The sequence below is a fragment of the Strongylocentrotus purpuratus genome, unplaced genomic scaffold, assembly GCF_000002235.5.
Source record: "Strongylocentrotus purpuratus isolate Spur 01 unplaced genomic scaffold, Spur_5.0 spur5_scaffold_6, whole genome shotgun sequence".
NCBI classification, from domain to species: domain Eukaryota; kingdom Metazoa; phylum Echinodermata; class Echinoidea; order Camarodonta; family Strongylocentrotidae; genus Strongylocentrotus; species Strongylocentrotus purpuratus.
This window is the reverse complement of record NW_022145612.1, coordinates 945,768-964,702: the sequence shown is the minus strand read 5'-3', so window position 1 is coordinate 964,702 and position 18,935 is coordinate 945,768. Positions and strand designations below refer to the sequence as shown.

Below are 18,935 nucleotides of genomic sequence, written 5' to 3'. Positions count from 1 at the left end.
GTTGGAAACAGAGGGGTCCACTAAAAAGCAATGTTTGTACAAGTGTGAACACCTCAAATTTATGCAAATAAGGTCATCAAATTCACATTTTTTCCCATAAATCAGACATTATTCATATTTAAGCATTCTTTCTCATTACATATATTTGTTAGACCATTTGGAATAATAATACAACACAAAAAATTGAAAAACCAGGGTTATTCTTTATGTTATCTATTGTTTTGATAATTTCTTATGTATTTCTTTGTTTTTTTAACTTATGTATTTTATTGTTTTTGTTTTTTTATTTCATTTCCAACTATAATTCAACTATTTTGACCCCAAAATAAACACCTTAACTATAAAGACCAAATAACCAATGTTTTATCTCTTTATTTGAAAAATGAGATTTCCATGTTTCGTACACAAATCACAAAAATGACAATTTTCGGGCTGACATGCAAAGACAAAAGGACACGTGACTTTGTAACGGTAGGTCCGATTTTCGAAAAAATTATATCAAAAGATGCGCAAGACTCGAAAGAAAAAAAGTCACAAAATTTCAGTGCAAGATTTTTTTGCGTTAAAAAATTATCGCGAAAAAATGTCGAGGGGGGGCTTCTAAAGCCCCACCCGGGCTAAATAGGGTTAAAGCCCAAGTCCACTCCAAAAATAAGTTACTTTCAATAGAAGCAGAAAAATCAGACTAACCAATCAAAAAAAGTCTGAGCAAAATTGGATAACTAATAAGAAAGTTATGAATTTTTAATGACATTAAAAACTTTGAAAATCACTAGACAAATTAGCAACTCACTCATGAGTCTCTGACGTCATGTCCTCACCCTGCTAAGTATTTTCTTTATATTGATGATATAAATTTCTTTTTTTTCCTTAAGAATCTTATTTCTTCACACCAGCATCCAAGTTAGATTAATAGTAATGTTTTTGTGTGGATGCACTAATATAGAGTAATTTTTCCAGTTAAATCATGAAAATGTGAATTTTGATAAACTATTTATATAAAAATCAATAATTATGAATATACAATATTCAGAAAATAATATAAATTTTTCAAAGTTCATAAAAGATTTTGTGAAATGTCATGCACGCAATATGATACAAATCATATAACCTGGGCAAAAGTTTTGGGGAATAAAAAGGGAAATTAATGGGATTAAACCATATAGCGCAATTGATAAATAGTGAGGACATGACGTCACAAACTGATATTACCATCTTGGCAATTTGTGTTGTGATTCTCATTGTTCCATAGTGTTACATACTTTTTCAAAAATTCATAACTTTCTTATTAGTAATCCGATTTTGCTCAAACTTTTTTTGATTGGTTTGTCTGATTTTTCTGCTTATTTTTCGAGTGGACTTGTGCTTTAATGCAGGAATCAACTTGCTCATATAGGTACTGGGTTTAAGGACACCATCTCAAGATGAACATTCTTCAAACATTCTTTCTTTCCCTCCCTCTAAACATTACATTAACATACTAATTCATCACAGTTGCATTTATATTTATAATTTCACTTTATTACTTTCAATGTAACCTTGCACATAAAATAAATCCTCTTCATTTTCACTCATATTGCATACAGATGATATTTAATATGAGTACAATTATTATACATACACCCCACTTTCATCATATAAAAATACAATTTTTAGATAAATTACCATAAATATTAATCAACATCCATCAATATACATGCAATAAAATAAATGCATGTTGTTCTTTCTTCATATCGCCAATGTTCCTATAAGAATTCCAAAAAACACCACCAACAAGCTAAATATAAACCATATCTCTCCTGCTGAAAACAATGAATGAATCAAATAATCCACTATCAAAGGAACAAGTCAACTTTGATTTGACAAGTTACCAACTTTCATCAGCATATATCAAAGCAATATTAACGTAAGCCTTATTCTCTATTCAACATTTCAAATATCAGATGAGAATGCATCACTAAACATGAAGTTTCAACTCACTGAATTAAAAATTGTTCAAATTCATGAAAGCTTCATACTGAATATGACAAATGTATTCAATGATGCTCTAGCTCTACCATATATTATAAATTATTTGTTGCCTTTGTTATTCTCTCTTAATTCAAATCAATTGTATTACTTTATTTTAATTACTTTTCTCTTATTCCTCAAAAAGGAGTGCACCACAATGACCATGGCATATTTCTTCTTGCTTTTTGTTCTTCTTTTTCTCCTTTTGCTATTTGATGTGATTGGTACATGCTTGTTCTAAAGTACCAATTTTTTCCTTCCAGACCAGTAGAATATCGCCATATTTTTTTTCATACACGTATTTACAATTTAAAACATTTAAATGTCTAACATGGAGTACAATTACAGTTAGGATCAATGTATAGATTAGTATTGATCAACTTAGTCATTTCCCTCCTGCAAAAGTGGAAGAATAATAAGAATACTAAGATCATGATTTCAAATGCATTCTTTACAATGTATTTCCTGCTGAGAAAAGCAACATTTTATTTATAACAGATTACAAATCTTCAATATTCCCTATTTCTACTACTATCTCCACGTTGGTCATTCACTAATCTGACACTCCCTGAGAAATTTATTATAATCACTTTGCGCCAGCTGTGACTATTCAAATCTAAGAAAAACCCACATTACTACTGCTATAAGATAAAGAACAGGTTTATCAGATATTCACAATTGGCAAATTGCTGGCAGGATAAATTCACCCAAGAACTCTATTTTAAGGCCTTAAATCTACATTTATAGGTTTATCTATAAATGAGAAATTCCATGCAAAATGCCCTATACAACAGATTTCTTCTTTCCATTTATTTCATCCCCCCCCCCCAAAAAAAAAAAAAGATGAAAGGTATCTTGATATGACTATGTAAGTGAAGCCAGAAAGATCACTGAATTAGTCAACGTTCAACTCAGGAAATTCAATTTTTTGATGAAGGAAAAGGAAATATTATATCACACATAAATGCTGTACGGTACACATTGCATGGAATCTGAATTAGCCCAAATCCACTTTTTCAATACTTCTAGACTAGCACATAATGATGAGAAGATATCAAAATATTTGAAATTACAGAGATTAGACATAACAAACCACTCTGCATGGCAAATATCATTTTTTTCAAAGGAATGTTAGCATTGTCTGATCATTAGGATTCCTAATCATCATTAAAGAATTTCTTTGTCAATGTACAGCATACGCAAACCATGTACCTGTACCTGTTTCCCACTGCAAATCTAGAAAAGAGTACCTGTAGATGTAAAATGTGATAGAGGTATGCAATGTACATAAATGATAGATAGTTATTGATATAGAGCACCTTCAATTAAACTCATCTTGATTGATTCAAGTTGTTATTATATTCCATCATCAACTACAAAACAACGTGTTTGAAGGCACTAACCAAACATCAATCATTGTAAGCATCATGTGAATCTTGGTTTGATTTAGATAGCTTTGAAGAAGTAACACAGATAACATCCATGTGAGAGGTTTACTTGGATCTAGAAGGCAGTGTGTTCATCAGTTTACAAATGATGGATAGCATCACTTCATCTGCTCCTCCACCTATAGATGTGAGTCTGTGTATATATAGAAATAGATGTACAGAGTATTAAAATCAATATAAATGCTACATTCATTGAACACATAAGGAGCATTATCTTTACTTACTCATGTTTTATGCAACATTACTTCTTGATTCTTTATTGATACAAAATTACCATAATGAATAAACACTTCCCCCCCCCCCCCCTATCATGGGACTTTAGACATTTTGAAGTAATTTGATTTTGAAATAGGCAGTATAAATGAACTACGGAGGATGGATTGTTTTGTAAAATACAATTGAGAGAAGTGAGAAAATATGAATTAAGGCGGAATGGTAGCTTTTTAGAAAAGTATACATTGCACAAAGTGTTTTGGAAATATAAAGCTTTGACAAGTGTTCGGGGTAATCCCCAATATGAAACAAAATGGGGGTGTGAATAGCAAATTGACAAAAACAAGGATGATAGTGGTGAGTACAATGAGTAACAATCATACAGAGCATATCATAATTTGGTACAGAAAATATCTGAACAAAACCCCAAGTCTGACATTCTATACCCCTGATTAAAAAACCACGTAATGTGATCAAGACGTGAATCCATCTAGGATGTACCTTGCATTTATTTGGGAAGAGTTCCTGTGAGTTTACAGATGATGGAGAGCATTACTTCATCAGCACCACCTCCTATTGAGAGTAACCTTCAAGCAAATGGAATGATATAAAAGCAATGTTTACATAAAAGAGTTGGCCAGAGCTGATATAGTATTGAGGTTTCTTTTAATGAAATGGCACTGTCCTTGATCGTTCTATTTTCTACAAGCATGATCAATTTTCACACAGACAAAAAAAGTCTTTGACACCCGAAAAAACTTTTGGACAAGCAAAACTGACGAAGTTGTCAAGTTTTGGTGCCTAGTAGCAAGAGGACAAACAAAAATTATAGATGATGTTGAAGCCTGCATACAGAGTCAATTAAAGTGACACAGCATTTTAAAACTATTTTGCTCACTCATTGTCATTGCAGATGAAATGTAGCCGGCTGTACATGAACAATGAAAGTAAGCTAATATGTATAAGGCTAGAAGACTAGTCAGTACATTATGGATCAACTGAAATACAACTGGTTCCTACAATGTAAAATATGTTGAGACCCCCTTTCCATTTTCACTTGATTTCAACATGGGCATTTTTTCTATTTGTATTCTGCCTTACCTTGTATCTCTGTAGTATCTGGAGATAGGCATGTCAGAAGTGAAGCCCATTCCTCCATAGAATTGCAAGCAAGCATCACTGACCTCACGAGCCAGACGTCCAGCTTTGAGCTTGACCATTGATGCAAGTCTGGTGGCATCCTGACCCTGGACATATAGAGCTGGCGGAAAAAAAAGAAAATTATTTCTTTTCATTGAATGCAAATAACATCATAATACATACATGTGCTTACACAGGAGTGGTGAGCAATTTAGCTCTGTGAGACAGGGTTTACCCATGATCAGTCAACATCAACGTTACGGACCAAGATTTAACAAAATCAAGACAAGGTCGAAAAGGAAGTGGGGTGGTGATAAACGTCAAACCACATTTTAACCTAAAGCCTGCTACTTTTCTGCCAGCCACTGACCTTCATGAGGTAGTATGGATTCATGTTTTGACCCTATCGTCTTCCTTGTTCAGCCAGCAGTATATCATAGCTGCTGTGTAATCTCCATCTGACCACACACTTAAGGATGAACTCTTACAGTACCTCATGCATTGTATCAAGAACATTAGTCTAGAGAAGATACCCTAAGGACCTATCTATTAGCCTTGGGGACCTGAACAGGACACACATCGCATCCCATTGCTATGAATATCAAACTGTGCAAGAAAGCAACAAGGGTTGATTTGGATGCAGAATTAAGATGGATCCACTTTGAAGGAAAAAATCACAACAACATTAATAACGAGGAAGACGCAAGATAAAATAAAAGTCTATAGAAGTTTAATATTCATGGGTACTCCTGAAGCATGGACATGTCCAAGCACACAAGACCTAAAAGGATTTCCAATTAGTTGTTGACACATTTGATTTAAACAGTCAACCTGACACTTTTAAGATTTATTGAGTTACAGAAACCCATTGCCTATTGAAACCTGGTGGTTTTGTACCAAGCCTATCAGAATGAGAGAATTGGTAGTTAACAGGTTAACAAACTGGATCATATTCCACTCGTAAAAAGAGTACAAAGATGTTTAAAGTTGACCAATAAAACTGGAAGTCAGTTCTATTTGAAAGCTTTGATAATGTTTTGAGGTACCTGTTGCTCTGTATAGAAGTGATCTGAGCAGCTCTACTTCTGTCTGTAGCTCAGCCAGTCTGAAGTGAACCACTTGGTTGTCAAGCACTGACTTGCCAAAGATCTTCCTACCTCTTGTGTATTCAATGGTATCTGCTATCATCAAGTCCAGGGGAACAAGAACTGGAAAATGGTTCAAATGTCATGCAAAATTTGTGTTACAGCTTAATAGAATAAGTTAACATGACAAAGAGATTAACACAACTTACATGTCACAGATACCTTGTTCTATATGCACATATATATTTTTACAATTAGAGCCTTTCATAGAGTGCAGAGATCAGAATGTTACCTGGGTAACCTTTTTAACATTTTCCATGTTTCAACAACATTATTAAATATCAAATAAAATATTCTTTCTTACTACTTGATCTATGTGACAATTACTTTGAAGCATTTCATGATGCTGTGATTATATGACAGGATTGGTGTAAGAAAGATCACTCAAATAAGTACACGCATGCAAATTGGAAAGTTATATGTACCAGCAATATATGATGAATTGAACTGAATTGAACTTTATTGTTTCCAATCACATTAAAAATGACATTATACATTGTTGTAATACATACATAGGCAAAGAAAAATACATAGAAATATATACATTTATTTATAAACTAGATGGAATTTTGACTGCGCGCAGTCGAAAATGATGCCTCCGCCATAGAGCAATTTAAACAAGTTTGGAGTTTAAATCTCCAGTGGTTCTTGAGATATCATGATAACAATCTCAATGTATGGAATTTCGTAAGTTGACCTCTGTGACCCTTGACCTTTGACCTACGTGCTCCAAAATCTAATCAGATTGTCTTCCTATGGTGATACACACTATCATTAAGTTTGAAGTTTAAATCTCCAGTGGTTCTTGAGATATTATGATATGGTGATACATACTATCATTAAGTTTGAAGTGAAAATTCTCCAGTGGTTCTTGAGATATCGCAATAACGATCTCAATGTATAGAATTTCATAAGTTGACCTCTGTGACCCTTGACCTTTGACCTACGTGCTCCAAAATCTAATCAGATCGTCTTCCTATGGTGATACATACTATCCTTAAGTTTGAAGTTTAAATCTCAAATGGTTCTTGAGATATCATGATAACAATCTCAATGTATGGAATTTCATAAGTTGACCTCTGTGACCCTTGACCTTTGACCTACGTGCTCCAAAATCTAATCAGATTGTTTTCCTATAGTGATACACACTATCACTAAGTTTGAAGTTTAATTCTCCAGTGGTTCTTGAGATATCATGATAACAATCTCAATGTATGGAATTTCATAAGTTGACCTCTGTGACCCTTGACCTTTGACATACGTGCTCCAAAATCTAATCAGATTGTTTTCCTATAGTGATACACACTATCACTAAGTTTGAAGTTTAAATCTCCTGTGGTTCTTGAGATATCATGATAACAATCTCAATGTATGGAATTTCATAAGTTGACCTCTGTGACCCTTGACCTTTGACATACGTGCTCCAAAATCTAATCAGATCGTCTTCCTATGGTGATACATACTATCCTTAAGTTTGAAGTTTAAATCTCAAATGGTTCTTGAGATATCGCGCTAACAAACTCAATACAAGGAATTTCATAAGTTGACCTCTGTGACCTGTGACCTTTGACCTACGTACTCCAAAATCTAATCAGATCGTCTTCCTATGGTGATAAATACTATTCCCGAGTCTTAAGTTTAAATCTTAAATGGTTCTTGAGATATTGTGATAACGGTCAAACGGGACGGACGGACGGACGTACGGACGGACGGACGTACGGACGGACGTACGGACGGACGTACGGACGGACAACCCGAAAACATGATGCCTCCGGCACCACCTTCGGTGGCGGAGGCATAAAAAAAATAATAATAAAACATTTTAATTTAGAGATTTACAAGAGTACCAGAATGTACATGAGTGGAAGTATATTCAGCCTGACCAAATCACTGAGACTATCTTTGGGACAATCACCTCATGATGATAGAGCTCAGGTCTGATAGAGGTGTTATAATGTTTTTATTCTTACCACCAGCTCCTGCAAACAACCTTTCCTCCTGGAACTGCAGCATCTGATACAAGAAGCCTGCCCCCTCTTGACCAATCAAATAACTCTGGGGGACATGGACATCTTCAAAGAACAGCTCAGCTGTGTCTGAGCAATGCATGCCCAACTTGTCGATTCTTCTTCCTCTAGTAACACCTACACAATGAAGTTAGAATAACAATGTGCACTAGCTCAAGAATGGACCACCATTGTGCCTGTAGTGCAGTGTTTAATAGACCACTTTACGAACATATTGACATTTACTACATACTCTGTAAACAAAAGTTGTTCTTAACAACTTAAGAGATTGGTCAAGGCTTGTCTGACATAGCAACAAGTAATGCATACATGCCAACATTTGAAAATCAGAAATCTGTACAAATTATGCTATTTTTAAAAAAAAGAGGAACAATCCTAACTCTCCTGTTCAATACTACAGACAAATTTGTACAGGAAGAGGAACACCTGCATTAAAATGATAATTATCTTCTCCCAAAAAGAGGAATGTTCCTCTTTAATCTGAACAGTTGGCATGTATGGTAATGTATGCAGATTGGATTCCAAGGTATTTCAGTTCATTCATGAATAACAGGTTAATTGAATACCTCGTCACTAGGTCCCCAGGAAAGAAACATTCATAAATTTAAATATATTAGTGAACTAGTGAATTAGTGAACAATATATTATTGTACCTATGAATGGAGACATAACCTGTTTAAGAATAAATTCATTAACCAAATTATCATATTTATTCCTTGTTTTTCTTTTTTTAAACTTTAACCAAAACAAAATTACATTTTTTAAAAAATACATTGAATCAGAGCCATTAATTTTGTGATAAATTTGGGATTAGTATGACATGAAATTTTTGTCTATTTCTTATTTAAAGAGGGGTACTGCAACTAAAAACAGTTTTAAAAAATAACGCTAATATATCTAGGAGTTTTATGCCCCTTCCCATGATTTTGCTATGATGTTCTCTTCGCCTAACATACATATCTATCTATCTATCTATCTATCTATCTATCTACATGGATGTATTACCTGGAGCATCAAGAGGCACACATAGGAGTGATTTATTCTTGTGTGCAGGGCCTTCACCAGTGTTGGCCAGGAGACATATCCAATCTGCTTGATGGCCATTGGTGATCCATACCTTATTACCATTGATTACATAATCATCACCCTTCTTCTCAGCTTTCGTCTGAATATCTGAGATGAGGTGAAAAGCAAAAAAAGTTAATAAATATCAAAGGGATACTGGTACTGATATTTTCCTCCTTCCATTCCTTTTACCCAGTTTCCATCTTCTTGGTGATTTTGTTCCAATTTTCATTATTCTTTCAGGATATAAGATTTGATTCATATGGGACCTCTTTCATCACAATACAAAGGATACATGTTCTTTTATAATACAAAAATATGGTGGCATATATATGGAGTCTTTTTCAGGTTTTGTTTTTAATTACAAATTGAAATTACTCCCAAGAAGCTTGACATTCATTCATTCAATCGTGTTCCGTTATGAGATGTAGAAAAAATAGTTGATGCAAGATAATTCAAAAAGAGGAAGTTACAGCCTTCATGAATGAAGTAAATGAGTGAAAAAGAAAGAGAGTTTGGGGATAATCGGATTAAGAGTTGTGATGTTATTTGTCACAAGAGTGTGGTATGACCTCAAATCACCTTTGACCTTGGCATGCAAACTTTAAGAGCACTATAATGTTAAGGTCACCCAAGTGCATCTCTGTACCAAGTTTGGTCACATTAGGATAAACAGGTAAAAATTTATTTGTCACAAGAGAATCTTGTAGGCAAACTTGAACACATGACCTTAATGACCTTTGCATGTGACCAATGACAGAATCAGAGTGTAGTAGTTCTCCAAGTGAACCTGTGACTCAAGTTTTGTCACAATAGGATTGACAGTTGCAAATTAACTTGTCAAAAGAAAATCTTGCTAGTAAACTTTAACATTTTATGACGGACTACAGATGGACAGACGGACGGATGCCATTTGAATCCCTTATTCCTTCATTTGAAAAGGTGAGAAGAGATGAGAAGATACCACTAGAAGGAGAAGTGAGAATAAAACCATAAATACTCACTCGCTACATCTGATCCTGCTCCTGGCTCACTCACTCCAAGACACACTACCATATCACCGGCTATGGTAGGAGCTAAAAACTTCCTCTTTAACTCGTCTGATCCAAATCTAAATGCAAGAAAACAAGAGTAAAAATTATGGAATGAATGGCTAAAACTTCAAAGGAATTTCAATATCAGAATATGTATTTATATGAAATTCTTTATCAGTTATACTTGATCTTTACAAAATATTTGGTGATTGCTAGGGAGTAGGGACGATGGTTTCAATGCAAATAAGACTCCCTTCGATTCCTAAAGTTGCAAAAGCTTTGAGGGTAAAGATCCTTTGCTCACGTGTGTCCTACCTTATGGAATAGCCTTCTAAAGACATCAACAAGTGTAAACCTCAGATTCCTTTAAAACGCTTCTGTTTAATTCTTAATTATTTCTACATGTACATGTGCGTTGAGCACTCCACAGAGTGGATTTGGCGCCATATAAGTTACATCTATTATTATTACAATTATACAGGCTAACATCAAGTTTGAAGTTCGTGATGACAGGGCTGAAACCCTGAGATTCCACGAAAATTGACCTCTCTGACCATTGACATATCAGTTGTTTACCCCAAAATCTAATCATGGCGATACAGACTATCACCAAGTGTGAAGTTTATACCTCCACTGCTTATTGAGATATCAGGATACCGGTAACAAGAAAGTGGGTGGGACAGACAGATAATAATCTTTAATAAAAAAACACATAAAGTGACAAATAACTCAAAGACATATAGCACCACCTTTAGAGGACGGAGGCATAAACAACTAGGTATGTGGTGTAGATTCATGTAAATATCTTCAGTGACTGAGCATGATACTTATAGTTTGATCCAATGTTTATTTAATAACAACACATAACATTTTCTTAATAACTATCAAATAAATTGAGGTAAATTTTCTTAAATAACAAACATAAAGTAACATGAAGTGTAAACATTATAATACATGTGGCAAATATGAAAGGGTACCTGAGCAAGAATTCTACCCCATGTAAAACCTTTGATCCATGTTTATCATCAATTAGCTTATCTGTAGGCTGCACATTCAAAGTGCAACCACTTCAAGATCTATTTAAAAGCCATGCATGCTTTTAAATAGATCTTGAAGTGGTTGCATTTCGAGTGTGCGGCCTACAGATGAGCTCTCTCTTGTTTTTATAAAATTATACAGCAAAAAGTTTGATTTATTCTTACACTAAATATTTTGAAGCTTCACCCTCCCCCCCCCCCCCAAAAAAAAAAAAAATAAATAAATTAAAAAAATAATAACATTTCTTTGAAATCTATTGGAAATCAATGACATAGTGGGCTACTCGAGGTATTTGATGTGAATGCTAACAGTACCTGGCAAGAGCAGGGGTTGCCATGTCAGTTTGAACACCCACAGCCATAGGGATGCCTCCACAGCGGATACTCCCAAGCTCCTCTGCAAAGGCTACACAATACGTGTAATCCAACCCTAGGCCACCAAACTCTACAAAGATGAGAAAATATCATTTGATACAATATGTAAGAGTAACAACAAAACCATTGAAAACAAATTATGCTTAACATAAATTTCATTTCTTTTCAATATACTATGTACAATGTACATGTTCACAGAAAATAAAATACAGTTTTACTTTTGAAGTATAACAAAGGTGAAATATGACTCATGTACGCACTTCATATCTTGATATCATACAAATAGCCCGTAGAAAATACTATACAGTTACAACAGTTTGCGGCATTCTTGATAAGCAAAGGTTATCTCTTTTTTTTCTTTCAATTCAATTCAATTAAAAATTAAATTGATACAAAAGATACAAAATAATTCAAAAAACAAATTTAGAAAATTAAATGGGGAACCCCAGGCCTTGTAAAAGCGAAGTTTTCAAAGCATTCATAGCATATTTTAAAGCAAAGATAACAAACAAACAAAACAACAACAAAAAAATGGAGTAATAGTACAAATAAAAAATAACAAGAGGTTGCAATTTTCTAAACATTGGAGCAGAATGGGCACGATAATGACATCCCAGGCATACAGTTTGTAGTATGCGAAAGGCTTTTTACTTTTGCAATTTAAATAATTTATTTAATTTAGTTCGACTACAATTACCCCAAACAGCAACACAATAATTTAAATATGAGAGCATGCATGACTTATATACAGTGTAGTAGTATTAATGCTGAAGGTGGAAGCGAGTCTTTTAATCTGTATAATATACCCATACATTTACCGGTAGATACCTTTTGAGTGATTTTATTGACAATGAGTGTCTCATATTCTTTGTACATGATTCATGTCACTTGATCCCTACAAAGTTCAAACACCCTTAGAACGATTGCAACTTTTTTAACTTTCTTATCTTGTTTTCTTAAGGATTAAATATTTCTTTAATATATTTCTTGAATAAACATATTGTACATACATGTACATTAGCTGTAATGATCATTGATCAGCAGCCTTCTAATAAGTACAATGTGTTAGCTTCATGAATAATAATAATAATATTTAATTTTTATATAGCGCTTAATATACAAATGTCTCTAAGCGCTTTACAAATATACTATTACCCCGGTCATTGGATTCAGTGCTTGCCCGCACACAATGTGTGCACAATCTCCACTCCCTGGGGAGCATTCCAGCCCGACATTACATGACACTCTAAAACTGTTTGACCAACAATGATGGTCGCATCCTAACCAGGTACCCATTTAACACCTGGGTGGAGAGTAGCAATTGCAGGTTAATATCTTGCCAAAGGATATTAGTGCCGTGTCGGGATTCGAACCCTCCACCTTCGCATTTCCAAGTCAAGCGCCTTAAACCACTGGACCACGACACTCCTGCATGACGAATGATGCTAAGCCCCCCCCCCCCCCCCACCCCTCTCCCCCTCTCCCCGAAAAAAAGGAGAAGAAACCATTCTTCCAATGATATGGATAATTATGTTAAAAAGCTCAAACATACCTGTAGGCCGCCCAATCCCAAGAAAACCGGCTTCTCCAAGTTTCTTCATAACCTGATGTGCAGGAAACTGTTTCTCTGCTTCCCACTGGTCTACATAAGGGTTAATCTCCTTGTCTATCAGCTGTATTATGCAAGGTGAGAAGAAGAAAAAAGGTAATCATTATGGATGAGTTAGAATTCTGTAATTGTATAGAAAAATAAAAAATTACCCCCCCCCCTCCTAACAAAAAAATAATTAAAAAAAATAATATAATAATAAAACAAAAAATCACAATCACGATGCAACTAAAACATTGTGAAATACCAAAGAAGTAAAAGGGGTTATATCAGCCCTCTACCATTTAGTAAAAGGTACAAAAAAACTTGAGTCCTCCTCATGAATGTGACAAACTTGTTAGAGCTATTAAACTATTAAACAGATAATATGTTCATTGTAGATATCCATTTTTCTGGTCTTAATTGGCATACTCCAGCAACTAGAAAATATTAAATGGAGGGGGGAGGTCTCTTTTACTCTGAGGTCCTTTCCAGTTCCTCTCTTTCCAAGTCAATGAGTTTTCCCTTCTTTATTTTTTTAAAAGTCCAAGTCCACTCTAAAAATAACTTACTTTCAATAGAAGCAGAAAAATCAGACAAACCAAATAAAAAAAGTTTGAGCAAAATCTGATAAATTTTTGTAAAACTATGGAACAATGGAAATCACTACACAAATTGCCAATTTGGTTATCAGTTTGTGACGTCATGTCCTCACTATTTGTCAATTGCTTTATATACATGTAGTTTAATCCTAATTACTTCCCTTTTTATCCTCCGAAACTTGATTTCCTCATGCCTTTGGCCGGGTCATATGATTTGTATGATATTGGGTGCAGAACATTTCACAAAATATGGCTATGGGGGTCAAACCAAAGCAAAATTGACATAAAAATTGTCCTCTATCTACAACGTACATGTTTATCCTAATGTCCATTTTGTAAAAATCTGTATTTAAAAAGATTGTTGTTAGAAATAGAAATTAGAAAAAGTGTATACTATTATCAACGTTTTTCCGAAAAATATTTAAAAAATAACAAGAAAATTGACACAAAATAGGTAGGTAATCTAATCATAATGACTTTTAACTCATGATCTTTATTTGGACATTTAAAGGTACTATGTCCCATTTGCAGGCCAAAAAAATGAAAAGGTTAAATTCCAATGGCATTTGAAATATAATACTAGAACTTCCCTAAAAGAAGGTGGGGCTTAAAAATGTCTTCAAGTGGGAAAATAACGACTATTAGTTGTCAAATCGACTTAGGGGCTATAGACCCTAGAGCCAATAATATATACCTTGAATACCTTGAATACCAAAGCTTCTGGAAGAAAGCCGTCTCCAGCTGCCAAGCTTCCAGGTCTAACTTCAAGGGGGGGGGGGGGATGTCCCAGCTTCCGGGTCTTGCACCATAGTCATTTTACATCTGTATCTTGCTTGCTGGGTCATATCAGGATTGTCATAACTGGAGTGTCAACTGGGAGAAGGGTGAATGATATTGCTCCTTCTTCCAGTGTTTGTCAAGTCTGGCTTTAAAGCTGTTTACCGAGGTTGCAGATACTACCAACTCAGGGAGGGAGTTCCAGTCGTTGAGGACCCTGTGGCTAAATGAGTCTTGCCTGAGTTTGGTGTTGCACCTGGGTTTGGTCAGTTTGAAAGCATGCCCTCTCGTTGTTGAATTGATTGCAGGTGTGAAGAATTGGGTAGAGTCCAACCTGTCAATGTTCTGCATCAACTTGAACACCTGAATCATGTCTCCTCGGCGGCGGCGGTGGCTAAGTGAGGGAAGTTTCAAACTCTCAAGTCTCTCATGATAGCTTTGGAGTTTTATCTCTGGTACCATTTTTGTTGCTCTTTTTTGTACCTTCTCTATGATTTTTTCGTCCTTCACATAGCGAGGGTGCCAGATTACATTGCCATATTCCAATATGGGACGAACAAGACCTTTATAGAGGAGTGGAATTGTTGATCTGTCCTTGCAAGTGAAAGATCTACGTATGCGAGCTAGTACTCCATTTGCTTTTCTAGCAGCAATTGCAGATTGTTGATGAAATCTGAGCTTCTCGTCAATGACAACTCCAAGGTCCTTTTCTTCTTTGGTTTCTGGGATCTTTACACTGTCTAGCTCATATTCCCTCCGTGGATTGCCTGCCCCTAGGTGCAGGGTCTTGCATTTCTTTGCATTGAAGTGGAGCTGCCATTTCTCTGACCATCCCTCAAGTTTCTGTACGTCTCTCTGCAGGGTGGTGTAGTCTTCCTCAGACGTAGCTTTGCCATACAGTTTGGTGTCATCTGCAAAGATTTTGACTGCTGCCTCAATCTCGTCAGGAAGGTCATTTATGTAGATGACAAATAGAAGAGGTCCGAGCACGCTCCCTTGCGGTACTCCACTGGTGACTGGGGTCCAATCTGACATGTTGTGGTTCACAACCACTCTCTGCTTCCGTTCAGTGAGGAAGTCTTGGATCCACGTTCTGATAGGACCAGAGATTCCATAGGCCTCGAGCTTGTGTATTAGACGCTGGTGTGGAACGGAGTCAAAAGCCTTACTAAAATCAAGGTAGACTACGTCAATGGACTCCCCCTTGTTGATCAAGTCCGTCCATGCTTCCATAGCACACAGCAGTTGAGTCATACAGGACCTCCCAGGGACGAATCCATGCTGATGGTCACTGAATAGGTCATTGGTCAGCATATGGTCAGATACTTCATCTCTGATCAGAGATTCCATGAGTTTGCAACAGACAGAGGTGAGACTTATTGGTCTGTAGTTGCTAGGATCTTTCTTGCAGCCTTTCTTGAAAACTGGAGCAACATTGCTTTGCTTCCATCTAGTTGGTAGTTTACCTTCTTCCAAGGACTTGTTGTAAATTATGGAGAGAGGAAGACAGGTTGCTGGGGCTGTTTCACGGAGTAGGCATGGATGTAAGTTGTCCGGTCCGGCACTCTTATATTTTGACAAGTTTTTAAGCTTGCGTAAAACATTATCTGGGGTAATAGTGACAGTCTCTACTGGTTCTCCTTGGTATTTGCTGTCAAGAGTGGGAATATGTTCTTTGTCCTCATTAGTGAATGTCGTTGCAAAATATTTGCACAGAATATCTGCCTTCTCTTTGTCGTTACTGGTCACTTGACTATCTTCTTTCATTAAGTCTCCAATCTGGCTCCGTGAGTTTAATCTCCCATTCGTGTATTTCCAGAAGGCTTTGGGGTTGGTTTTGATATTTTTGGCAATATCTCTCTCAAAGTCTAAGCAGAGCTTCTTGGTTAAGTGTCGCAAGTCCTTGGCTTCCTTGTTTGCAGTCACCTTATCTTCCATTCTGCCCGTTGCAATGTAGTTGGTCCATGCTTTTGCTTTCCTCTTCTGTTTTCTCATGGCAAATTTTGTCATCCATGCATGCTTCTTCTTCCTTCTGTTTGCCCTTGTTGTAGGAATATGTTTCTGCATCTGGACAGTCAAAAGGCTCTCTAGGAACTCCCAAGCCTCGTTTGTTGAAAGGTCACCTAACTCGCTTTCCCAGTCGACCTCATTCAGTTCATTCACTATTTCCTTGTACTTCCCTCTATGGTACTGTGGTCTTGGTGAATGACCACTTCCTTTGTCAGGGTAGTAATACCGGTAGTCTTGATTTTCAGACGGTCATACGTTTTATGCTGTGCAAAGATTCAATCAGTTTAATTTTTGGCCATCACAAGAAGTGGGTTATTGATGTAGACAAATGCTCATGTACGCTTTATAGCTCATTTTATGTACCCTATGTTATTACCAAAGAAGAAAAAAAGCCAGTCAGTCACTCAATCAATAGTGTCTGACAGTGAAGTCTAGCAAGTAAACAGGTTTCCTTGCATAATTTGAAAATTAGGACACTGCTAACGTTTAAATTTCACAGATTGGACATAGCTAGGGGTCTACATGACATATTCATAATTCCTGCAAAGTAATACAGAATTTGAGGTTGGCTGCAAAAGGGACATAGTCTAGTAGATCTAGACCCTAGTAGACCTACTAGTAGTAGGCTAGTAGATATCTAGAAATTCTAGACTATTTTACTTCATTTTGGGTAGATCTAGACGAGTAGTCTAAGTAATATGTTTTAGTATCTCCACGCCGGAGTTACGGGTCAAATTTTGGATAGGGGTCTAGTTTTCTGAACAAGCGCCTTTTGAAACTAGATCTAGACCCTAGCTACTAGCCTACTAGTTCTGACATTTAGAAATGCCAGCTAGACTAGGTCTCTAGTCTAGACCTAGATCTAATTGAGATTTTAGATTTCGGTACCGGCCTCCTCCTCCCTAACAGTAACAGTTAGTACTTCAGACTGTTCAGTGCCAACTTTTTTTCTCCAGTTTATTTCTCTAGTCTAGTACTTAGATCTAGGCCTAGACTACTCTACATCACCTTTTTGAGCGCTTTCCTCATTTCCATATGTTCCTCTGTGTAGATTATGTCCACACTTCCAATCGTCCCAGCACTAGCAGCTGAAGAATTAGGGATTGGTTCAGAACTCAGAGCGCGTCGGCCAAGCCTTGACCGTGACGGAGCTCCCCGTTCTCTCACTCCAGCTCTCAACGGTATTCGTGAAACTAAACGAAACATTTTAGATCTAGGATCTACTTAGACTAGTCTAGACTCTAGTACAGTTTGAGTTAGAACCAGTGCCAGTGGAACCCAAGCTGATATCAGGAACTAGGTAGAGAACACCAACGTCGAGGTTGACTTCCATAAACCACGTATCCTGAGCTGAGCTGAGCTGAGTGTCGTACAACAAGTACCGGTACACATGCACTGTCGTATGTCGACTGTGTTGTGTTTACAGCTAGCTCTAGCTCTCAGAGATTGAGATTTTGTCATGATTATGAAACTAGCGACCAATAAGGAGGAAGCCAGTAACTCGATGTTGTTGTTGTTGTTGTTGTGTTTTGAGTTATTGGCGATTAGTCAATGATTTGACTATTGTCGCCAAAATACTTTACGGCACGTGTTATATCTCTCAATTTTGGATTTTTTTAAAAATATATTTATTTCGTTTTATATTTATCTATCTTTTAAGAAAGTATCATAAAATAATATCGTAAGCAAAACATTCATGGGCTTTGTTAGTGTTTCTTAACAGTACGTGCAGATTATTTGTTATATCATACACACCATACATAAATATGTATATAAGATAGCACCTACACAAGCTTCTATATTCAGTAATCTTATCATACCTTTTATCATTGTTGTTACTTTTTCTATTTTCGATGCGAATAATATGGTATCTTTAAATGACAAAAGTCACAGGCAAGGTTGCATACAGGCTAGGTTATATGATGTGGCAACCTAGTGTTCGACCACACGCAACGACTAAATTTCAGGAGCTTAGGCATCGTGTTACACTTAAGATCTTTACTTAAAGATAAACTCCAGTACTGGTAAAAAAAAAAAAAAAAAAATTCTCACAGAATCAAACGAAACTTACACTAAATGTTCAAGATTACAAATAATTGACATGTGCCAAACAATTTTGGAAGAAAATGTATACTGGCTGAGTAATGAGCATAGAAAAACAAGGAAATCAAGGTAGTAGCCCCGACACCATGTGTGTTGTCCCATATATAGCTTTCTATGTGAGTGTTTGTTACTTTACCAAGACTCGGTCAAATTTATTATGATTTTGATGACTCCAGAACCTTGCAGTGCACACCAATACTTATATGCTACATGATCAACTGTTTCTGATCCTTTCCACACCTTTTCTTTCACAATGCAATCGCATTACCAGTACTAAAGTTTAGCTTTAAGTGTAACATGGTTTTAAAGTGTAACACGGTGTCTAAGCTTCTGAAAAATTAGTCGCTGTGCACAGCGCTTT

The 18,935-nt window shown here is 36.0% G+C and overlaps 1 protein-coding gene across 1 annotated transcript; it reads right to left on the bottom strand.

The window, feature by feature from the left end:
- Positions 1 to 1,499: 1,499 nt before the first annotated feature.
- On the bottom strand, positions 1,500 to 17,684 carry LOC575557 (probable acyl-CoA dehydrogenase 6). The gene is made up of 10 exons (XM_030972150.1): positions 17,480 to 17,684; positions 13,047 to 13,167; positions 11,435 to 11,564; positions 10,053 to 10,159; positions 8,989 to 9,156; positions 7,927 to 8,100; positions 5,858 to 6,019; positions 4,773 to 4,932; positions 4,173 to 4,258; positions 1,500 to 3,591 (listed from the first exon to the last, which is right to left on the bottom strand). Exons 1-9 carry the CDS (start codon positions 17,675 to 17,677, stop codon positions 4,180 to 4,182), a joined length of 1,299 nt encoding a protein of 432 aa, XP_030828010.1. The 5' UTR covers positions 17,678 to 17,684; the 3' UTR covers positions 1,500 to 3,591; positions 4,173 to 4,179.
- Between the last annotated feature and the right edge of the window lie 1,251 nt (positions 17,685 to 18,935).

What these genes read in the sequence shown, in the direction of transcription:
- LOC575557 (XM_030972150.1), bottom strand. Translation starts at nt 17,677, where the DNA reads ATGTTTCGTTTAGTTTCACGAATACCGTTGAGAGCTGGAGTGAGAGAA. An exon ending in TGTGCCTCTTGATGCTCCAG is followed by an intron (nt 8,101 to 8,988) that starts GTAATACATCCA and finishes TTCATTGTGTAG; the next exon opens with GTGTTACTAGAGGAAGAAGA. An exon ending in GTTGTTTGCAGGAGCTGGTG is followed by an intron (nt 6,020 to 7,926) that starts GTAAGAATAAAA and finishes ACCATTTTCCAG; the next exon opens with TTCTTGTTCCCCTGGACTTG.